This window comes from Mustela nivalis, assembly GCF_964662115.1.
Source record: "Mustela nivalis genome assembly, chromosome: 1".
NCBI classification, from domain to species: domain Eukaryota; kingdom Metazoa; phylum Chordata; class Mammalia; order Carnivora; family Mustelidae; genus Mustela; species Mustela nivalis.
The window spans coordinates 88,254,890-88,280,389 of record NC_139020.1 but is presented as its reverse complement, the minus strand read 5'-3'; the positions used below and the strand labels follow the sequence as shown (position 1 = coordinate 88,280,389).

Here is a 25,500-nt window from a genome sequence, read left to right as displayed (position 1 = left end):
CAATCTCTCTCTCTCAATCTAAAATAAATAAATATTTAAGAAAAGAAAATACATAGTCAATCGTATCAGTAAGCAACTGAATTAAACATACCAATATTATTTATCATGTGAAATGGGAAAATAATAATCAATTTTCTTCTGAGCATTAGAAAAGGAACATGTTCTTAAATTGCAGTGGAAATATAAATTGATAATATTTTGTGGAGGTAGCTGGTCATACAAACTTAGTCATAAAGTGCACATTACTTTTGAACAATTCTGATTTAAGTAATTATCCCATGAAAAATAAGAAATGTATAAAAATATTTACAATTGTTATGTTCACTTTTATATTACTATTCCCCTGATAAATTTAAAGCAATCCACTTTTACAACAAAAATGAATTAATAAAATAATAGTACAACCTTAGAAACGATTAAAATACAGGCAATGAAATTAAGTTGAAGAGAAATATTTGATAGCATCAGTTATATGAAAGCCTACTACAAAACACTATATTTAACATTGTTTCCAAATTAGCTTAAATTTAAAGGTAATGGCACATAAGTGGCTAGGAGGGAAAAGATAAGGATACATATGATAGGGGGGTAACAATTTCTTGAGGAGCCCAAGCCTGAGACTCTGCCTCCTAGAGTGGGATCTGTGAACTTGCTCAATCAGCTCCATATAGGAAGCTAGTTTATTTAATTATTTTTTAAAATTCTTTATTTAAATTCAATGTAGTTAACATATACTGTATTATTAGTTTCAGAAGTAGAATTTAATGATTCATCAGTTGCATACAACACCCAGTGTTCATCACATCGAGTCCACTCCTTAATGCCTGCCCATCACCCAGTTACCCACCGCATCCCAACCATCTCCCCTCCAGCAAGCCTCGGTTTGTGTCCTAGAGTTCAGCATCTCTTATGGTTTGTAAGAGGCTAGTTTAGAAGATCCCATCGAAGATCTACTAAAGCCAAAGTCCAGCATGATTCTTTTTAGGAATCATATGTTTAAAGAGCCCTTGGTCGATTCTGTGGCATGTTACTGTACAGTTTTTCTGAAAGTAGAACTCTAGGATTAATCAAATGTTGGGCAAGAGTAAATTTAAGCCACTTCAATAAATCAGATTCTAAACAAAGAAGGTTGCTGTTCCTTTTCTCTCTTTCTTCGTGCTTAAAACAATGAGTTTTTCTTTCCTTACTCAAGCACTGTGTGATTTAATTTCGAAGTGTATTTCCTTATTTTGATTCTCCTGCCTTTGCAACTTCCATAAAAATCAGCTTGGTACCACATAACCTTAGAAGCCATGAATTTTTCTTGATTTTAATTATCTTCTTCGAGTCTAGGGTTCAAGATCCTAACCAGACTCTTGGTTGCATATAAACCTCTCTCCAGAACTCTTTTACGCAAAATCCCTATATGTCCCTTAAATAGCACAGGGCTACTTCAGACTCCCCATCTTTCAGTCTTCCTTAACTCCCAAAGACCTTTGTTGCATCTCTAATCACCTGTGGGCACTTTCATATGAGTTGCCATCTTAACTCTTTTTTTTTTTTTTTTAAGATTTATTTATTTATTTGACACAGAGAGAGAGACAGCAAGAGTGGAAACACAAGTGGAGGGGGGAGGGTAATGGGAGAGGGAGAAGCAGGGTTCTTGCCAAGCAGGGAGCCAGATGTGGGACTTCATCCCAGGACCATGGGATCATGACCTGAGCTGAAGGCAGACGCTTAATTACTGAGCTACCCACATTCCCCATTGGTTGCCACCAACTCTTAAATAATTTTATTGTTTGCAGTGCTAAGCCTACTTCTAAAATCTGTCCAGAAATCCACATTTAAAGACCCATCATATCCAGGTATGAATATATAGTCTCTTAGTTCCAGAGACTTTCTCAGATTTATTCTGATTCAGAGGTCCCCTTTTTGCCCAAACTGTTGGAAACAGTCCATGGAGAATCTCAGAAGATTGGGGAAAAAAAAAAAAAAAAAAAAAAGAAAAAAGTAAAACAACAGCAAAAAAAGAAAAACAAAAACAAAAACAAACAAAACAAACAAAAACAGCTACTTTGTATGAGTCATATTCAGTTATTCCACATCTAGGAAAATAAATTAAGAAAATAAGCAAAAGTTATTCCTCAGTATACATGCACAAAAATGTCAATTGTAATAGTGTTTACAAAAAAATATATTAGAAAATACTTTTATTACCTGTATGAAACCCTCTGTGGCTAAGTTTCTACCACTGTAAGATAAGGATAATAATTATACTTATTTAAAAGGTGCCTGGGTGGCTCAGTGGGTTAAGCCTCTGCCTTCAGCTCAGGTCATGATCTCAAGGTCCTGGGTTCAAGCCCCACATTGGGCTCTCTGCTCAGCAGGGAGTCTGCTTCCTCCTCTCTCTCTCTCTGCCTGCCTCTCTGGCTACTTGTGATCTCTCTCTGTCAAATAAATAAATAAAATCTTTAAAAAAATGATGTTTTGAGCTTTAAATGAGTTAATATATTTAAGCTGCTTAGCACAGTGTTTGCAAATTACAGATTTTATTTAAAACTATTATCATTAAAATAATAAATGGTACAATAAATTATGGTATGCTAACTATAATACATCACTCAGTCTTCAAAGTACTTAATAAAAATTAATATGATGAAATAAAATAAAAAGCAGGGAACAAATTTATGATACCTATTTGACTATTGCTATATATAACTCTATAATTATATGCATACCTTTTTAGAAGGCTAGAATGAAATACAGCAAATGATCTTTTTCATCTCTGTGATATGTAAAATGTAGAAATATACTTTTTATAATCCATATTTTCTTTAGAGAAGGTATTATTCTTGTCAAAAAAAAATGACAACAACATACAGAGGATTAATAAAAGATTAAGGTATCTTATGACATCAATATATGCCTAAGGAAGACTAATGTATAATATGGGATTAGTATTTCCCACTCTTTCAAATCTCCTTGAGTGCTGCTATCTAGAAAGAAACAGCCCATAGTAACTAAGTTACAATAAAAGCTTAGAAGCAAAAAGCCAGCCTCATAGGCTAACCGCAAATGAGCAGAGTCAAGACCATAATGGCTGTCTTTCCAGAGCTTCAGCATATATGCTTGCAAAATCTGAGCAATGTTAATGCTTGTCAAGAGTCTTATGGTATTTTAGCAATGTCACTTTCGAGGCATACCCGACAGCAACATGATCTTCATCATCCACGGTGTCAAGTAGCAGAATAACACTTCCCTAACCCTGAAACAAGACTCTCACGGAATTCAACCCACATGATCCACTGGATATATGTGTACAAAAAAAAAAAAAAGGTGAAGTAAAACAGCTGTTGTATGTTGAGCCACAAAGAAAGAGACCCTCAAATAAAACAAGAGGAAAAAAATGCACTGAAATAATGCATCCGTAATGTGGCATAGTTGAGAAATCTGAGAAAACAAACTAAAGGGGCAGTTGTAGGTAAAGGTGGCCCACTGAAGCAAAAATGCTGAGTTGAGGAAAAATAGCCAGTTTTTGTAGTCAGTTGATATTGCTAGTTGGCCAATTCAAACATGTGTTAAAAATAAAAATCTGCTGGGACTCCTGGGTGGCTCAGTCGGTTAAGTGGCTTCCTTTGGCTCAGGTCCTGATCCCAGGGTAGGGTCCTGGAATCAAGTCGGACATTGGGCTCCTTGCTCAGCGGAGAGCCTGCCCTCTCCCTCTTCCCCTGCTCATGCGTGTAGTGTCTCTCTCTCTCCCTCCTTCTCTGTCAAATAAATAAAAACTTAAAAAAATATGCTTATAACAGATTATTTTATTGCTTAGCTTTCTATTTAATGATGAAAAGGAAATATGTGTATATATGTGATATATTTTAAACGGGGAGTCGATATGAGGAAAATGGAAAAATGTTCTGCCGAAATTCACAACCAAAAAAACATCCCTTGACAACTGTCAGATGTGAGAATAAGCCACTCCAGCACTGAAAACAGTGCAGCAGAGCTGTGTTGGAGAGAATTTTGACAATTGCATACAAAATCACACTTACTAAACCAATTAACTCTCTTTCACCTTTTTTTTTTTAAGATTTGCTTATTTTAGAGAGAGAGAGAGCACAAGCAGGAGGGGCAGAGACAGAGGGAGAGAGAATCTCAAGCCGACTCCATACCAATGAGTGTGGAACCCCAGGTGGGGTTCCATCTCACTACCCTGAGACCAAGACCTGAGCTGAAAACCAAGTCAGATGCTTAACCAACTGCTCCATCCAGGTGCCCCAGAATGACTACATTTTAGATGAGATCGGGTATGTTCAGGTGGTAAGGCTGTAGGCCAGAATGACTACATTTTAAACAGAAATCCCATCAATTTATAAAGCATTGCTTAATTGTCACTATACACCTTTTAAAAAGCCCTTCCTTCTTTAGGTAAACCATATATTTTATAACTTTCATGTGACTAGGTTGTCTATATGAACTATATTCTAAAGGCCTTACAAATCATTGTGATCGGGAGGTTTTTTAATATCATAAATACCTCCTGAGTAGTAATTTTTGCAGAAAAGATATTTTTTAAGACCAAAGTGGCTATTAATTTGTAAGCAATTGAAATGAAATGACATCAGACAGATTTAAATTAAAATTTTCATTCCAACAACTACTAGTGGTGAAATATACAACAAGTATCTTATCTTTATAAGCCTTAGCTCCTTCATCTAAAAAACACAGTTAATGATATTTAACATATATTATTGGAATAAAGTAAAATAATTTATGTAACTGTCAACGATAATGATAGGCACAAGATAGTATCAATAACAAATGACAGTTCTTACACTTGCATGTTTGAAATTTTAGCACAGTATTAAAAACAAAAACAGGTTTACCTACAATTACATGCCTACTAATTAGTCCATAGTGATCCAAAAAGTGAGAGATTTAAAAGTGAAAGCTATCATTTGCAAGAGATAAAGAATGTAACTGTGTTGAGAAATCAAGCATTAAAAGTTTTTCTTTTTCATTTTCCCAAATATATATTTCAAGGAAGGTAAGCCTGAAATTTAAAACTACATCCCTGAGAATTCATATTCTTCCTGCTGACAGATGTATCTTTTTAAGAGTTTGAAAATTGTTCATTGTATTTTTTTTTTTTTTAATTGACCAGAAAATTGTGGCTTCTCATCACATTTGACCACCTGCAGGACCCCTGACAGAAAATTACAAATGCTGAGATTTATAGAACTTAAATAAGTATTGGGATACAGGGCTTGGAAGGATATACATAACAGAGACATTCATTTAATTAATGTAACTAACCTTTGATTTGCATAGCTTTATTTACAGAGTAATTATTTTGTTTCCAGTTTTCTCTTTTGCACTCCTTTATAACTACATGAAAGGCACAGGTTGAAGGTACAAAGAATTTCAGTACTAAATTTCTTTAGAACCATGTGTACCTCTTTAAATCTTAAAATGAACACCACCCCCCTCCACAAATGTATATTCTATAAAAAAGGGGAAAGACCTTAAAAGTTCTGGTGGTATTTAAAAAGGAAAACACATGCATTCTCTGTTCAGTTTCAGCTTCTGTTAAAGACGCTTCTGTATCGTTTTTTTTTTTTCTTCACTCTGAAATGAACGGCTGCAATCGTAAAGCATGAATCTGGTAATACTTTTGTAAATGAATCACTATTGCATTCATACCATTAGCCTCTGAACAGATGTCAGAAAGTAAAGATTGGCTGCCTCTAGATCAAGTTGCTGCTGCCAACTCTCGCGAGCTTTGTCAGTAACAGTTGATTGTAATGTCAGTGCAGTCCAATTTACAGGCTGGAGCAGCAGCTGCATACTGCTTTTCCCTGAAGTATTACATGATTTCCACTCCTTGCAAACTTTATCATCTTTGTTGCAGTGAGTCAGGTAAGCTGCTCTGAATTTACATGTTCCTGTAGAGATGCAACTTACTGTGAAGCTCATTCTGTAAGGAGGATTGTTATCCCTTCACTTGTTTGCTGTGCCCCTTTGGTGCTCTGTGGAAAACAGTTATTGCAAATGGGACAGATGAAGCAAGCAAGCAGACACATGCATAAAATCTGCCTATTATTCAGGGAACGCAAACTGAGCCCATTTTAACTGCTGAGGAAATAATTAATTTATTCAACTTTGTGTAAAGGACCGTAGCACTTGTGGAATCACTGTGGTATATGTTCCTAGTGTGCTCCCTAAGGGAAAACATTTTTATGCTGTATTTTACCCTTAAATGCACGATTCAGTGAATCTCTTTCTCTTCTGAAAAGAGTAACAAAAGTGGTCTTTGACTAGTCTTAGTTTATTTTCTTTTTTCTTTGTTTTTTGTTTTTTAAGTGAAATGAAATGAATAGTTCTCTTATTGTCTGGTTTGACAGGGTACTTTTCTTAATCAACATTTTGTCATCTGAAACTATCAACTGGCAAAGAATAAAGTCAAAGTTTTTTTTTTTTATATCTAAAGGAAAATTATGTTTCCTAACTTGATTTACAAACTTTACCCCCTTGGTTCTAATTGTCCCTTTTTTTTTATTAGTGCATTTAAATTGTAGCAAAATTTTGTAAATTTGCTATTATTTCTACTATTATAGAAACAATGAGCAAATACAGATTTTTTAGTCTTGTAAATCTACCTTTACTTTGATGGTATCAGTTCTTGTTTAATCAGAGAATTAAGCATTGAGTATAAAATGCATGAATGATTAAAAGTAAACTGAAATGCAGAATTATTTCATTGTTTATGATTTCTATTTATAATTTATTTTTTATTTCAAAAGTAGACCTTCCAAATTTTTATGAACATATTACATAATAATAGACTCAACTAGGAGTTACTAGTCTGTATAATGGCTTGCATAATCTAAACTATCTCATACTTATGATAAGTATGATATTTTATTTATGTAAATAGTTACGTGTTTAAGGATGAGCATGTGTTTTTAAAGAGTTGCTTTATACTTTAAATGAAAATCTTTAGACTTCTCTGTGAATTTGATATAACGTCACCTTTGAATGACAAATAAAATTGCTCATTGGATTTGCTAAGTTGTTTTGTTTTCCTGATTTGTTGTTGTTTTATTGTTGTTTACTTTTAATGTCCTGCCTCTTTAACTGTAAGAAAATATTTGAGATCTATTCCACATCTATGCCAGTTTTTAAAATATGAGTTAATAATATCTTTACAAGTCACATCTTGTTTATCAATTTAGTTTCTACTTTGAGTCATTTTTTGACAACAATTATTAATAACATATTTAAATTTTATGTTGTATTCATATTAATGCTGTATGACAAAAATCTGCTCATTCTTATAAAAACTGAAGGATGTTAGAGAATTATAATTGAATAGATGTCAACCTAACACCAGATTCAACTTTCAAAGAAGATCCAAGATATCTCTCTAATATTAAACATTTGAATTATTTGCCTGATGAAAAGTTTGTGAATGTTCTTCCTGATTAAGGACAGATAGGGATCTTAGGTTTCTCATACCTAATATAGTGTCTTCTCTCTGTATGCGTTCTTTTAGTGACTAGTGGGTATCTGAGGGATCCCTGTGGTATAGTCTATTTATAAACAGACTTCCTTAATTCCCCACTTCAGATAGCCTTCAAAAAAACAAGCTTTTTAGGTTTGGTATAAAGGCTTAATTGTTTAATTTGACCAAATACATTTCAGAGGCGCTTGTTCTAGATCACATTATCTAGATGGCTTTTGTCCCACTATTTTATGAAGGTTTGTTTTTATATAGAAATACATATTATAACTTTTTTAAAAAACAGGAAAATTACACTCAGAGAAAATTGTTACCATCTTTTAAGAAGTCCTCGGGTGGCCAGTCGTTTTGAAAATGTGGCTGATAATCAACCATGGCAAATATATGGCAAGTTAAATAGCTCTTTCTTCCAATCATTTCATTATAGCCATGTCTTACGGCACAACATATATTTCTTAAAATTGATACTACTTTCAAAATTAAATCAACAATGAAAAAAGTAATTTTTTGCCTTTTTTATTTTCAATGCTATATTGTTAAAAGTTTGAAATATTTCCCAAAAATCACCAGGAGATTTTGATATCCCAGACCACTTGATAACTTTGGAATACTATACTCTTCATTATCTTTCAGGTATTTCCTTCTTCCCATGCTCATCATTCACTTTCTCTTGCATTTCCAAACAAAGACTCTTTGCCTTTCTTTCAGAAACTGTAGCGTAAGTTAAGTGATCTATTTCAGATACTCGGTGATAGTTTGTATGAAAATTTTCCCATTCTTTATCATGTATTATGTATTCTCAGAGTTTAAATTGTTTATCAAATGTGACATCAACCAACTTGCACCAAAATTTATTGAAAAAAAAGAAGTTTTATTTAATGTTTTAATTATTAGTAAAGATTTAGATATATAGACTAATCACATTTTCTTAGTGATTCATCTTTTGATTATTTAATACTGTGGTAACATAAACAAAAAATACAGAGCAACCTGTTAGAATAGAGAATACCAGATTATGAAAAGAACAACATAATGCTTATTTAAATCAGTATTACAGCTAACCATAAAAATATTACCCTACACTAATAATGTGTATGTGAGCATATACATACTTTCATATTAAAGTCTAGACTTTATAGTATGGTGTATTAATGCTCCACTAGGTAACATGATGGTGAGCTGGAATTATAATACCATTCTTTCAGTGAATATATGATTACCATGATACTCTTTGAATGTTATTAATTACATTATTTGTGAGGTGAGGACTCATAGATCGTAGCTGAGAAAGCAAGATTATTATTCACATTAATCATACTATACAACATCATCTATTCAGCACAAATATAAATAAAAACATACAAGAAAATCAAGCTAGGTGACATATGAATGAAATTATAGACTTTTACGTCTTATACTAGATATGTTTTAAAATATTCAAGGAAAATTGTTACATTTATTAAATACATACAAAACCAAAATGTTTTGGTAGTATTATACTTGCTGTGCAATAAAATTATTAAACCGTGCAACAAACATTTGAAAATTAACAGAGACCAGAAGTTATTAACATCAGGTGTTTGTTTTATAAAGGTAAAATGATATTTATATAAAACCCCAAATACACACACACAAAAACAGATGATCTTTACTTTAGATTCAGAAGAACATTGCTTGAATTGGGCCACAGGGAGAAATGAATACAACCAGAGATGCTGCAATTAATCTGTTGAAATGCAGCTTAGAAAAAACCCGCTTTGTGTTTTAATTCCTATTTTCTTTCCAAAGCAGGTTTTTAAAAAGAAACAAAAAAATCCATTGTAGCACTTTGTTCTCCAAATGTCACCTCCATCTATTTGAAAGGGCTTGGAAATTATCAGAAGGAAAAAAAAATAAGTCTATGATAGCTATGCCTCTAAAACTCCTAAATTGTCAGAAATACAAAATTTCATTAATAAGTATTAAGTCTATAAGAACTTTTACATTATTGTTATATTATCATGGAATTATGATATGATATGATTATATTATATCATAATCAGAATAATATAATAAATATTATATTATAAATATTATATTGTATCTTATCATAATAGTATAGAAATCATAAATAACATGATAGTATAGAATAGTATTAAAATATTATATAGCTCAATAATATATTTAATAGTCTTAACACAGATTCAATTGTATCAAAACTGATAACATAAAATAATGTCATGATTTTATCTTAAAATCTTATTATTTTTATACTTATTATATATAGACATATATGTGTGTGTATACACACACACACATATAAATACATATATGGACATTGATAGAATTAGATGTATATATATAGATATGTAGATATAGAAATACCCATAAATACACTAAACAAAATACTGTACAACTGATCAGGTTATCCAGATCTTTTGGGGGGACTCAAAAAATACTTGTTGATCAATAATTGTACTATTAGCAGCGGTGAATGAGGTTGATTTAAAATGTGAGAATCCTAACCCTGAAAGAGTTTTCAGAATAATACTTTATTCTCTCTACCTTCTGAGACAATCTAAATTAAAAAAAAAAACAAAAAACACTAATACAAATTCTCAATGCTCACAGCACTAGCTTCTTAGGCACCTTAGACACATAGACTGTATTTAAAATTACAGTATCAAAAAATAATACAGAAAAAAATTTTGTACATTTATGGACCTTTGTTATTATTGTGTGCATGAAAATCAGTATTTGTATTTGACTGTTTTAATCGGGTTTTCTTTCAGTTATACAAAGATGTTATTTCTTTTAAATGATATGGGCATTTCATTTTTGTGTTCCTCTTTGTCATGTAAAGTTTCATAATCTGATTTTTAGGTTTTATTAATTTTAAAGAAATTCTGGTATGCCATATGAATTTTTTTAAAGATAGATTTATTTATTTGAGGAAGAGAGAGCATGCAGAGCACGAGTGGGGGGGCAGGAGTAGAAGAAGGGGGAGGGAGAGAAGCAGACTCCCTACTGAGCTTAGAGCCCTATGCAGCTAGATCTCATGACCCATGAGATCATGACCTGAGCTGAAACCAACTCACTGAGCCACCCAGGTGCTCCACATTATGAATTTTTTTTAAATTTTTTATTTTTTATAAACATATATTTTTATCCCCAGGGGTACAGGTCTGTGAATCACCAGGTTTACACACTTCACACACTTTTGCACTCACCAAAGCACATACCCTCCCCAGTGTCCATAATCCCACCCCCTTCTCCCAACCTCCCTCCCCTCAGCAACCCTCAGTTTGTTTTGTGAGATTAAAAGTCACTATGGTGGGACGCCTGGGTGGCTCAGTTGGTTGAGCAGCTGCCTTCGGCTCAGGTCATGATCCCAGCGTCCTGGGATCGAGTCCCACATCGGGCTCCTTGCTCCGCAGGGAGCCTGCTTCTCCCTCTGACTCTGCCTTGCACTCTGTCTGCCTGTGCTTGCTCTCTCTCTCTCTGACAAATAAATAAATAAAATCTTTAAAAAAAAAAAAAAAAAAAAAGTCACTATGGTTTGTCTCCCTCCCAATTCCATCTTGTTTCATTGATTCTTCTTCTACCCACTTAAGCCCCCATGTTGCATCACCACTTCCTCATATCAGGGAGATCATATGATAGTTGTCTTTCTCCGTTTGACTTATTTCGCTAAGCATGATACGCTCTAGTTCCATCCATGTTGTCGCAAATGGCAAGATTTCATTTCTTTTGATGGCTGCATAGTATTCCATTGTGTATATATACCACATCTTCTTGATCCATTCATCTGTTGATGGACATCTTGGGAGAGCTGGAGTAGCCTAGAGGTTAAATGCACAGAGGGTGGAACCAAGCTCCACATTATGAATTTTTAACAAAACTTTGATTTCCATAAGCAATCTTTTCATGTCATCAATAAATATTATTTAATAAAATGTCAAATAGTTTTGATTTCGTAAGGCTCAAAGATTCCTTTTTCTTCTTCTCTTTCCAGTAATTCCTCAGCATTAGTCCTCTTAATCTCACTTATTTTGTCCACTATCAAAATGCAAGTAATCTGACCATGTTAACACATGTAACCTCACCAGTTGCATATACTTTGATCAATTAACAAATAACAGATGTGCATTGAGTAATCCCTGCATGTAAAATTCTTTTGAAGTATCTGCTCAAACATTGTATTATCAGCTGCTGGTTCTCCCTTTAACATTGTAGTTCAGCTAGAGAAGGCTTTCTTCATTACTCACTTTCAGGGAAATTGTCTGGTATATATCCACAGTTCTCTCTCCCAGTTTTTCCCATAGTTCTTTACAGTGGCAGCAGATTTGTTAGTATTCACAATTTTTAAAATCGATGACAACAGTTGTATTTTTGTTACTTAATATTCAATGAATAGATTGTCCAAATTCTCTTCTGGATTGTGTAGAGGAAGAAACCAGGAGGCAAAAAGAACCCCAGGAGGGACCATGGAAAAAGAAAATGCTACTAACAGAAGTCTAAGGACCTTTAAAGGTTCTCAATCTACTTCACAGTCTGTCAAGAGTCAGCTGACCATGAATAGAACTGTACATATTTCAGAGAACACATGAGCTTATATTTTCTCCTCTAACTGAAGTAGAAATGATATCTTCATGAGTTGACTACCACTTAATGCCACTTTTGGTGGGTCTGTGTATGATTAAAAAAGTATATATACCCGGGACAAATTTCCTCCTTAAAATACTAAATCTTCCTTACAGAAACTTGATAATGAATCTTCCCAAAGTGAAATAATTTGTAATTTCCATTCCACTTATTCCTGTTCTAAATTGAAAACTGAAATATCCCCAAGCATTTTCTCTCTGTGTGTGTGTGTGTGTGTGTGTGTATGTGTGTGTGTTTGTTTAACAAAACTTTATAGTAGTAGCAGATTTATTAGTTTTACTACTGTATTTCAGTTAATTATCATAAATAAAATATAATACTTGATGCATGAAGCTTTTAAAACTTTCTAATTACCTCTCTTTCAGAAATCAAAATGCAGAGCAAGCGTACAATCATAAGCATCCGATTTCTCTTGCGGTTTCTTCTGTTCTGGGTGCTTATTGGGAAGTCACACACAGAAGAAGACATCATAATTACCACCAAGAATGGAAAAGTCAGAGGGATCAACTTGCCGGTTCTAGGTGGCACGGTAACAGCCTTTCTTGGAATTCCCTATGCACAGCCACCTCTTGGTAGACTTCGATTCAAAAAGCCACAGTTCTTGACCAAGTGGTCCGATACTTGGAATGCCACAAAGTATGCAAATTCTTGCTATCAGAACACTGATCAGAGTTTCCCAGGTTTCCCTGGATCAGAGATGTGGAACCCAAACACGGATCTCAGTGAAGACTGTTTATATCTGAATGTGTGGGTTCCAACACCTAAACCGAAAAATACGACTGTAATGATCTGGATCTATGGTGGTGGTTTTCAAACCGGAACATCATCTTTGCCTGTTTATGATGGCAAATTTCTAGCTTGGGTTGAAAGAGTTATTGTAGTTTCAATGAACTATAGGGTGGGTGCCCTAGGATTCTTAGCTTTACCAGGAAATCCCGAGGTACCAGGGAACATGGGCTTGTTTGATCAACAGTTGGCACTTCAGTGGGTCCAAAAAAATATAGCAGCCTTTGGTGGAAATCCTAAAAGTGTAACTCTCTTTGGAGAAAGTGCAGGAGCAGGTTCAGTTAGCCTTCATTTACTTTCTCCTAGAAGTCAGCCATTGTTTACCAGAGCCATTCTGCAAAGTGGATCCTCTAATGCCCCTTGGGCAGTGATGTCTCCTGATGAAGCCAGGAACAGAACGTTGACCTTAGCAAAATATATTGGTTGCTCTAAAGAAAATGAGACAGAGATAATCAAATGCCTTAGAAACAAAGATCCCCAGGAAGTTCTACTGAATGAAGTCTTGGTTGTCCCCTCTGATCCACTTTTGTCTGTAAACTTTGGTCCAATTGTGGATGGTGATTTTCTCACTGACATGCCAGATACACTACTCCAACTTGGACAGTTCAAAAAAGCACAGATCTTGGTGGGTGTTAATAAAAATGAAGGGACAGCTTTTTTAGTATACGGTGCTCCAGGTTTCAACAAAGATAACAACAGTATCATAACTAGAAAAGACTTTCAAGAAGGTTTAAAGATGTATTTTCCAGGAGTGAGTGAATTTGGAAGGGAATCAATCCTTTTTTATTATGTGGACTTGTTAGATGATCAGAGAGCTGAAAAATACCGTGACGCATTGGATGATGTTCTTGGGGATTATAATATCATATGCCCTGCCTTGGAGTTCACCAAAAAGTTCTCAGAATTGGGAAATAATGCCTTTTTCTACTATTTTGAACACCGATCCTCCCAACTTCCTTGGCCAGAATGGATGGGAGTGATGCATGGTTACGAAATCGAATTTGTCTTTGGTTTACCTCTGGAAAGAAGAGCTAATTACACAAAAGCTGAGGAAATTTTGAGCAGATCCATAATGAAACACTGGACAAATTTTGCAAAATATGGGTAAGTGCTGATTTTTGTGATTGTTCTTGTTTGATTTTATTTGGTTTTTGCTTAGCTTTGCTTGTTGTCTGGTATAGGTGTCATTAAAGGCACATAAATGTTTTAATTATTTACTCTTTTTGGACCATAAACTACTTTTGGTTTTTATAATTTTTATAATTTTGGTTTTTATAATATACTTTTATAATTTTATTCTATTAAATAATATTAATAATATTATTATATTATATAATGAATTTCAATTTCTTACATCAGGGTGGTTAAAAGAAATCACGAAGAACTTTTATAAAAAATATTTTCTGATTTCATTTCTAAAATACTGCAAAGGACTGTAGTAATATTAGCCAAAGTTTATATGCAAATAGATGTTAACTTTGAAAGCTAAAGTTATAGTGACCATACTTTTTAACCTCAAAGTCTATAGTGTTTCAAGGTTTAGGGAAGTGTAGGAATGTATCTTCTCCTCATACTCATAAGCAAAGGTAGTGGTAACTGCTAGGTGGAAAAACACATTGCCATTCAGGAAAATCAAAGGGCAAAACAGTGTTGGGGTTGGCCCTCAGATTACTTCAAATACAAACGCAGAATTTGGCATTTTATCAATTTTTTCCCTAATAGGTTTATTCAGAGCTTTCAGGTGACCTGTGTTGGACAGGAGCAGCTACAAGGGTCTTCAGGTTTAGCTAAACTGCTTTTGGCTTGAGCAATCATATAGCTGACATTAGCTAGTGAGAAACATGATAGAAGAACATATTTTTTCCTTATATGTTATAAATATTCTGATATTATGTCCCCAAGAGTCAGAAAAAAATAATCTGTTCAAATATATTTTCTTATTTGTGTCTCTTAAATATACAAATGTATGTGTATAGAAAATAAGGGTTCTTTTTGTAACCCCCAAAAGAATTTTATACATTGGGATAATTCGTATCAAAGAGAAAAACAAAAGAAATAGAAATTTGAGCATCTATTTTTAAAATACTGTGAGTACTTGCAGAAACTCACAAATTAATAGATGCATTAATCCAATCTGTCATATTATCTTTTATAATTGGGGAGAATGTTGATAGTGATGCTATTGCGTTCTAGTTTTCTCTTCCAACCTCCATCTGAAATTCATTATTTCATGTCACTAAATATATCTTCTACAAAGTTCTTATATGGTATAATTCTTCTCAAAAATTTCTAATGCTATCCATTGTGTCTAAAGCAAAAATTCTTCATTCTGTCATTAAAAGACATCTATAATCTTACTGCAACCCATAATCTCCAACAATACCTGCTTTCTTGGTGGGCCAGTTATCTCATGAATGTCAAAGATTTCAAGCTTAATATACCTTCTAGTCTTGTTCTTGTTCTGCACCCTGTTTAGAACAGCTACCCCTCTCCTTTTTAATGACATGAGTCCTACTCTTTTTTTAAGGTCCTGAGCACCCAGAAGTTTCACCTAGTGTATCTTTAATTCTTAGAGTTGCAATTGCTTCAGACCTCTTTTTCACTCTCAACAGAAGTTACTGACTGTAACTTGTCTTGGTGAGCTTTTTCATTGTATGCTGAGCTTCCCAAACTAGGCTGAACTAGCTTCTGGAAAGAGAAACTGATTTTACTGGAAACTCATTAAAGTACTGGGTGGGTATGTGACATATTTATCAAATATTTGGTTGTCAAACCATTGAACAAAAACAGGTTAAGGCTAGAATGAGTAAAAAACATACATATGTTCAAGACACGTGGGCTATTAATTGTAGTTGTGCAATATCTTATGACTTCTCCACGTCATTTTCTGCTGAAGAGGGATCATCATTTCTAGAGAAGCATTAGAGTTATTTCTGTCTCATTCTGTTCTCGCCCTAAAGACTATATCCATATTAAATCATTTTATTATATTTTAAATTCTTTCTTACAATTCTAGAGAGTATTTAAGGAGATATTTTTCTTAAAATTATTGATGCCTGTAATTTTTAAAGAACTTTATTTTGCATGTTGAAATCATCAAGGAATTTATACTTTCTTATGTAACAATGGAGAATACTGAGAATCAGATGTAATGAATATCTTGACACACAGCAACAGTTCAAAGAGAGAATCTTCGATGCTCAATGGAATAGATTGTTGAATTCTAATCTACTTCCATGATTAGCATAATATCATGGGAGTATGTGAAGGTTTACACATTTTAGTTATAATGATAAATTCATTCAATGAGATTATAAATCATAAAGATTAAAGTAAACTTTTTGAAGTAGTTTGGCTATCACAAAATGTCATTTTCATTGAGGAGTTTCTTTATAGTCCATATTTGCACAGTGAAATAGAAATAATAATACTTCGTATGTGTTGAGGGTTCACTTATTGGCAAACACAATGTTAATCACCTGGTATACATTATCTTCCTTTAAAGTATACCTAGGAATAAATACAGAAACTTAGAATAGTTAAGAAAACTCCAATAGAAAAAAAGTTGGTAAATGTACAGTTTGTAAATCCATCTCCATTTATCTGACTACAAAAGTGACCACACAAGTTCTAGTTCTGTGGTTTTCAATGCAGGGAGATTAATCTCCTGACACCTCCTCACCTTCCCACTTCTAGAAACATTCAGTAATGTCTAGATCTGTGTTTGAGTGCCATATCTGGGAAGGGGAGTTGCTACTAAGGAGCCCAAGCATGTTGCTACACTTCCTGCAAAGCACAGAATAGCCTCTACAACAAAGAACTATTCATTGCAAATGTTAGTTATCCCAAGATGGAGAAACTGCCCATTCCTATTTCTTCATATCCCAAAAATAACACATGAAGAAAGTAAAAAAGTAGAACTAGGAGCAGTAATAATTATTCAGAAAAACGAGTTTTCAAGTTCATGGTTCATTAAGTGCTTTAACAAATTCTCCTTCTTAAATAATGTCTAGTATAAATTATATTTTTGTTATAATCAAATTCAAAATAAGGGGTGCCTAGGTGGCTCAGCTGGTTGAGTGTCTGACTCTTGGTCTTAGCTCAGGTCTTGACCTCAGGGTCATTAATTCAAGTCCCTTGTTGGGCTCCATGCTGGGTCGGCCTGGAGCCTACCTTAAAAAAAATTAAATTCAAAATAATTTTGGTGATTTTTTTATTTTGCCAATGGGTCATTTAGTAGACTTTTTATTTAACTCCCAAGTATTTGGATAATTTCTAGATATTTTGTTATTGATTTCTACGTTAATTCCATTCTAATAATAGATAATACTCTGTAAGATCTTCCCCTTTGAAATATATTTTTTAAAAAAATGCTTTATGACCCTTACGATCTGGATGGGTGATTAGTTTATGTGCTCTTCCATTACTTGGTATGGTGTGTTCTGTAAATCAGTTAGTTCACAGTTGCTCAGGTCTTCTTATATTCTCCCTAATATTTTTGCCTATTTGTTTCAAATACGAAGAGGTATTCACATCTTCAGCTGTCATTGTGGTGTTACTCATTTCCCCCATTTAGCTCTGCTAATTTCTTTTAGTATTTTAAATCTACGTTATTAATTTCTGTGCATATTTAGGATTATGTAGTCCTGATTAATTGACCATTCTGTCATCACAAAGTGTTTCTTTTCATCCCAAAGTTGGCTTTGTCTAATATCAAGATAAACATGTCAAGTTTTCTATACTTGTGTTTCACATTTTGTTCTATCCTTTCATCCCACTTGTATTTCTAAAGAAATCTTCCTTAAGTTGAGGTAGTATGATTAACTCATTTGACATTTAATGTGTTTATCAATATGGTTTTAAGTATATCATCTTCCTTTTCTTAAGTTCATTCTTCCTGTTGCTCCTTTGCAGCTTTTTTTTTTTGCATTAATTGAAAGTCTTTTTTATTCCATTTGATTTTTATATAGACATCTTAATTTGCCTTTAATATTTTTTCTCATGCTTGCTTTAGGGCTAGCAATTATTTCTTTAATTTGTGAAAGTCAACTTGCGTTGACTTTCACAAATTAAATGTTTAAACTGAAACATTCTGCATTTTGTAACTGACATTTCCTACTTTCTTCACAATTCACATTTCCCATTTCTACATCACCCTAACTACTTCACAAACGTAAGAAACTAACATTATTTCATGTATTCTCAGTGTTCCTCACCTTGCTGTTATGTTTAGGCAATGCATAATATAAAATCTCTCTCAAAACATTATTTGCTTCAAACCACCAGTTATATTTAGGCAAATTTATAAAAGAAAAGGAAAAATAGTCTTTCATATTTACCCACAGAATTGCCATTTCTAATGTTCTTTATTCTTACCTGTGGATTCTAGTTTTCATCTGGTATCATTCCTTTCACGCTGAGGAACATTCTTAAGGATTTTTCATTGTGTAGGTTGACTAGCTACAAATTCATTAGCTTTCTTTTATCTGAAAATACCTTTATTTTACCTCCACTGAAGGATATTTTTTAAGAATATAGAGTACTGGGATGCCTGGGTGGCTCAGTGGGTTAAAGCCTCTGCCTTGGCTCAGGCCCTGATCTCAGAGTCCTGGGATGGATTCCCACATCAGGCTCTCTGCTCAGCAGGGAGCCTGCTTCCTCCTATCTCTCTGCCTGCCTCTCTGCCTACTTGTGATCTCTGTCTGTCAAATAAATAAATAAAATCTTTAAGAAAAAAAAAAAAAGAATATAGAGTATTGAGCTGATTTTTTTTTCTTTTCCATTATCTTCTTGTATCTTTAGTGTTGAAGTGAAGTGAGATTTTATTCATATGATTTTCCCCCTCTATGCAATCTTCTTGTATCTCTAGTGTTGAAGTGAAGTGAGATTTTATTCATATGATTTTCCCCCTCTATGCAATTTTTTTTTTTTTCCATGCCTCTGGATCGATTTTTTTTAAAAACATTTTTTTTAAAGATTTTATTTATTTATTTGACAGAGATCACAAGTAGGCAGAGAGGCAGGCAGAGAGAGGGAGGAGGAAGCAAACTCCCTGCTGAGCAGAGAGCCCCAGGTGGGACTCAATCCGAGGACCCTGAGATCATGACCTGAGGCAAAGGCAGAGGCTTTAACCCACTGAGCCACTCAGGCGCCCCCTCTGGGTTGATTTCAAAATTTTGTCTTTATCTTGGATTGTCAATAGTTTGTCCATGATGTTTCCCAGTATAACTTTTTTTGGGGGGGGGGGTGTCTGGAGTTCACCAAGACTCTTCTTGTTGATTTTAATGCCACATTTGTAGTATTTTGTGTCAGCATTTCATCAAATATTCTTTCTGCCTCCTTCTCATTCTCATCTCCTTTAAGACTCCAACTATATATGTACTAGGTAGTTTAATATTTCACAGGTCACTAAATTTCCATTCCCTTTTCTTCAGTTTTGCTTCTGTTATTCAAATTAAGTATTTTTTATTGATTTCTCCACAAGCTCACTGACCATTTCAACCTTCTCCAGTTTGTAGCTGAACCCATCCCATGAGTTTTTTATTTTGTTTTAGTTTTCAGGTAAAAATTTCCTTTTTAAAAAACAATTTCATTTCTTTGAGAAGAGTCCCTCCCTGTCTCCTATTTAAAAATATATTGTTTTTTAAGTTCTTGAACTTATTTAAAACAGTTTTAAGGTTTTGTTTGCTCAGCCAATATCTGCTTCATGGGTTCAGTTTCTATTTTTCTATTTCTTTGCATGCTTAATAATTTTCAACTTTATAGTGGACTTCATGGATTATATGCAGCAAAAACTATATTATTTTATCCCTCTCAGAAGAAGTATGCTTGCACTGAAGAATGTTTTCCTTTTTTACCAGGTGATTCGATTAAAAGTTGTGTATACACTGAAGTTTGTTTCAAATGTGTAATAGGCATGGTTTTATATTATGTTGGAGTGGATCCAGGGGAGGTCCAACTTGGTAGGAATTAAATTCAAAAGTCAGGCTTAAAAGTCTGTCTTTACTTAGGGTGTTAGAGGTACTTGGTTTCAGGATCTGTTAGGATGGGGTAGACTAGGTCTCCCTGTACTCCTTACTTGTAAGGTTTAGCTTTGCCTCCAGCTAAGTATTAAAGAGGTACTAATGTGATGTAAATGAAGTGTTGACAACATTTTGATAGCTATTCGCTCTCCAACTTTTCCCATCTCTCTTCTGCTCTCAGCCCTGCTGCTGCTTCTCTCTCTTCTGCCTCTTAGACTCTCACCCTGTACATAATCAGCCCAGGCCTCAGCCAAAAATCTGCAGGAAATCCCTGCAGAGAATTTTAGCCTCACTCCTTCCTTCTTAGAGTCGGCCTCCACAGATTGCAGATTCTGTATCCAGGAACTCTTATTTCTGTCCCTTGACCTCAGTGAAGCTACTCAACTGTTTCGTCTCACGCATGCTGCATCTTGGACAAGAAATTTTTCTCATGTAAGTAACTGCAGTAAGCACAGGTTTACATTGGAGTTCCCTGCATTCAAAGAACACAGACTTGCGCTGCCAGTTATCTGGTTCCTCAAACTCACTGCCCTGTTTTTGTTTTTGTTTTTGTCCAGTATTATAATTGTTTATGGTGAGAAGGTTAAGCTAGTTTAAATCACTCCATCGTGGATAAACACAGAAGTCCAAACTTCCCCCATTTGTATTTTAAAGGAACCTTAACCTTTGTATTTCTCATTTGGTTACATGAAACTCTTTTTTTGCAGTTACTTTAGAATATCTTATCAATTTTCAAGACAATAAAAGTCTTTTTAGTTTGACTTCTTGGCAAAAATGAGAAAACATTATTCTGTGATAGCACTAAAGTGTATTCAGATATGGTATCTCTATTGTAGTGCTTTAAATTCCTTACAAAACAGAAGCCACAATATCATGTAAACCTTTGCTAATTGAAATTACCACCTATATGTACTTTGGTTGCTCCTACTTTTCCCTCAATCCCATCTTTGAAAATGAATTTAAAACCTTACCCAAATAATACACAGGTCCATTGTGCATTATACCCAATACTCTATACTATTATATGTTGAAATATCAATTCACATATATATCCATCAATCATTCATCCAAGCAATAACTTTATTTTTGAGAGAAAGAGAAAGAAAACTAACAAGGGGGAAGAAAGGTCAGAGGGAGAGGGAGAAGCCGACTCTCTGCTCAGCAGAGAGCCTGATGTGGGGCTAGATCCCAGGACCCCGGGATCACAACCTGAGCCAAGGCAGATGAAGATGTTTAACCGACTGAGCCACCCAGGCGCCCCTAAGCAATAACCTGATGGGCAAGAAATTAAATTAAGCAGAACTTAATAACATCCATTCAGCACTATCCCAATTATACAGGAAATTGGTGAAATCAAACTTGATTTATCAGAGAGACCAGAGCAGCTAAAGAAAGTAAAATAGCCAAATATAATTAGTAGCATAATGTAAGATAGTGGAGGATCATTATTCCAGGACCCCTCCTGTTGCTTCCCACTGTGTCAGATAATCTTTTGTTTACTGTATCCTCTCCAGGTGCTCTATTCAGAGCTTCTCCAGTGTACAACTTCAAGGGGAGCCATTCACCGCTAAGTTACACAGTCATCCCAATTGTATGTGACAGCCCTTATGTATCCAGTGTTCATCTTTCTACAGATCTTATGTTTATATCACCTTAGGCAACTTACTTCAAACTCCCTACTATTTTTCCTTATCTATAAAATGGGGATATAAATAGACCTCCATTACTGACATATGTAAATGTTACCTTATCATTTACAGAAAATTGCATTCGCCCTTACAATTAAACAACAATAACAACAACAAACAAACAAACAAACATATTTTCCCCCTACCAGGCACAAACTACTTCAATCTATTCTTATCTAAGATCGAACTTGTCTTCTCCCCCCAAATGTACAATTGTTTACTTCCCAGCTCCACAGGAATTAATTAATGAAGTTTTCAAACAAATAAAGATAAACTAAAAGTTGAAGCAGCTAACTGGTTTCCGTCTTTTGGGTGATAATCCATTTATTCAGAATCTCTCTGAAGTGGATAATGTTTCCTGACTTTTTTTTTTTTTTTTTGCCAGACATAAATGTTATGGCATACTTTTGTCTTATTTTGATATCATGACACCAAAAAAATTCCTTAACAAAGTATTTGTAACTTGATTATAGCATATCTGCTGCTACTCTTATTGATTTATTTATTTCCTATTTATTCCTTTAGACTGGAAAAAACCTTATCACAGATGGAACAATTTAATAAAAGGAAACAAAAATATACGACTAAACTTTCAGTCCCATGATTCGCTGATCCATTAAAAACAATAATAACAGTTCCTGATTTCTGTACTGGAAAGTAGGTGTGATTAAATTAAATGCTAAGCCATAATTTCTTAGTGCACGACATTTTTTTTTTTAATAATTGAGACACTTTAAAAATAGGCATGCTTTAATATACTAAATTGTAATTATAATGATTACAATTTAGAGATTTGTCAGACTTCTAATGTAGTAAACTTTGTTTCCAATTTAAAATATTTGGGATATATATATCTTCATATACACACATGCATTAAGGATTGGGTGCTTCAAAGACATTGTTGTAACTTCACTATACTAGTAGGAAGACATGCAATAATAATGTATTTTGTAATATTTATAATACAAAGTAGATTTAATAAAATTAGTGTTTAATAGGTGTGATTCTATCTCGTTTACTTACATATGACACACAAAATAAAGTGATTGAAAGGACAATTATTTCAACCCCACTTGTTTATTTATTTTAATATTTTATTTATTTATTTGGCAGACAGAGATCACAAGTAGGCAGAGAAGCAGAGAGAGAGGAGGAAGCAGGCTCCCCACTGAGCAGAAAGCCCAATGTAGGACTCGATTCCAGGACCCTGAGATCATAACCCAAGCTGAAGACAGAGGCTTTAACCCAAAGTGCCACCCAGGCACCCCAACTTCACTTATTTTTTAAGTGAGTGTATTTTCTTTATGTGTTCTTATTTTCCCCCCTCCTGCAATCATTTTATATTTTCAAAAGATAATAGAAAAACTAAGGAAAGTCAAAGAAAGTGTAAGTAGAAAACTAGTGCTTTTTCATTCTAAATTTCTGTAGGGATTAGTATGTGTCCCTATTCATTATGTAAAGTTTGCACAAATCTCTTCACCAAGAAATTAATTTTCAAATTATACTTGAAATTATTTTTGTTGTATGTTTTAACTTAACAAAATAAATATTCTGGGACTTCATTACAACACATTTCTCAATAAGAGTTGCCTTAAATATAGCAAAAGGATAGCAGGTAAAGATTGTGTTAACGTGAATGATATCATTACACTGGCAAGGTATGAAGTGTATGGGTTCTATTATTAGAATGAAAAAATGCCAGAATGATGACATTATCTAACATTTCAGATGAGAAGTGTGTGGTCCATAGAAGAAAAGTGAATTGGAGCTAATAGGTGACAGAACAAAGATTAACTATGACTCTAGACTATTAACTTTCATTTCCTTGTATTATCCATTCACCAGGCTGCCTTCACTATGATTTATTGAAAGCAGTCATTAAACAGTCTTAGGAAATGCATTTGGTTGCAAACTAATAATTTTAACATGTTAGCATGCTGATACTTGCCTGGTTAATGTTACAAGGGTAAGGGCAGAGAACAGACTAAAATTAGACATCATGAGATGTAGAGACAAGTTTAAGTTTGTGAAAGGCTGTCATCTGGCCATCTAGTGCAATTATTATCAGGCTTATAATTAGATTTTCTGACAGATAATAGTTCATGTGGTTTGCAGAGTGAAGAAAAAAAATCCTTACCCTCTGATTCTATAATTATTTGTGGTACATTATCATAATTAACCTAACTGAAATATTTTGATGACTTTGCAAAAGGGTCAGAGTTCCAATCCCCTTGGATTTATTTTATTGCTATCATGACAGCATCAGTGTTCTATCACTTCAAATTCTGCCCCCCTCCTGAGGAATTAGATGTGAAATTACTCTGTAAGGAATAAAAAATGAATAGTAGCTGCAGTGTAAAGTACCTTAAGTTTAACAGATTTTTTTGTAGGTTAAAAAAATGCATGCAGGGTGCCTGGGTGACTCAGTCGATAAGCCTATGCCTTTTGCTCAGGTCATGATCCCAGGGTCCTGGGATCAAGCCCCACATCAGGCTCTCTGCTAGGCAAGAAGCCTGCTTCTCCCTCTCCCACTCCCCCTGCTTGTGTTCCTTCTCTTGCTGTGTTTCTCTCTGTCAAATAAATAAATAAAATTTTTTAAAATATATATATATATATGCATTAGTGTAACTTATTTGAAAAGGAGGAATTACATTATGGGACAGTTTAATGTGTACATAGGATCACTTGCAAAACCGTTTTAGAGGGCTGCAATATTTTACCATCAGTGACAGTCATCTGAGAAGAAAATACCAGATCCCTGCCAAGGGTTACATCTATGAAGATAGCTATAAAACTAAAATACATTTGACTAAATGTTTTGAAATACTTTATCACAGTGAAGTAGGGGAGAACTAATGCTTTTATAATATAAGGGGGCTCATTAAAACATGAAAAATCACATTGACAGGAGTTATTTACTTGGAAATAACAATGTGATTTGTTCTATATGGTTTTCGAAATGTTTTCTGTATTTGGGAAAAAAATATAGCATTCAGTGCACTTGTAAATCTAAAGTTCAGTCTGACAGTAGAATTAATGAATTATTATTTTAAAAATCGAAGTCATTATTTCAGTGACATATAAATGCAATACTTCAGAAGACCTGTAAGGTATGAAGTAATACGTCATATTTCACTAAGTAACAAAATGCAGTAGCCAAAATGTGAATTTAAATATTTTACTGTATAAAATATGATTTCTCTGACTGTTGCATAATTAGATATAACTAAAATGTGTTTGGTCAGATTTATGAGTCCTAAGAAATTATTCTTGCTTCAGTTTTCCTCCTAATCAATAACACTCAAGATCCTAGTACTAAAAAGCATAACTCCACCTGATTTTTATTTATATGTTAATATTTTACCTAGACTCCTTCCTATTAGCATGATAGATACTATTAACCTGGTATGATAATCTGTAGATTTATTGTAAATGAAATGCCTGTATTAACTTGTCTACAGACCTTTGTTATATAAAAACAATTGAGTCTTTATCTTATACAAATTATATTATTTTTGGTGTATCAGTCTCTAAGGATTGCTACCAAAATAATATTTGTTTTTATGACTAGAGTTAAAATATTAGCTACCAAAATATATTTTATGTGGTAAACCATCACAAACCAACAAAATAACCCAATGGCATTACAAGTGTTAGAATTCCTTGCTTGTTTAAAAGCCATAATTCCAATCATGCTTGTACTGGTTTCACAATGTTTCTGGAGGTATGAAAATCAGACATTTTGTAAAAGTCCTTGATATGAAAATCTACATTTTTTTATAGAGTACTTGTTAATCACAAGTTAAAAGTTTTTGTATGGTTGGGTCATATAATATATAGGCCTGAAGAGAGGGTAAGCAAT

The 25,500-nt window shown here is 33.8% G+C and overlaps 1 protein-coding gene across 1 annotated transcript in view; it reads left to right on the top strand.

The window, feature by feature from the left end:
- The first annotated feature begins 5,764 nt into the window (after nucleotides 1-5,764).
- Nucleotides 5,765-25,500, top strand: part of BCHE (butyrylcholinesterase) — a 65,574-nt gene continuing 45,838 nt past the window's right edge. The window contains exons 1-2 of the mRNA XM_082686414.1: nucleotides 5,765-5,895; nucleotides 12,508-14,032. Of these exons, the coding sequence (XP_082542540.1) occupies nucleotides 5,781-5,895; nucleotides 12,508-14,032 (1,640 nt within the window). The 5' untranslated portion in view covers nucleotides 5,765-5,780. The remainder of the gene's footprint in view (nucleotides 5,896-12,507; nucleotides 14,033-25,500) is intronic.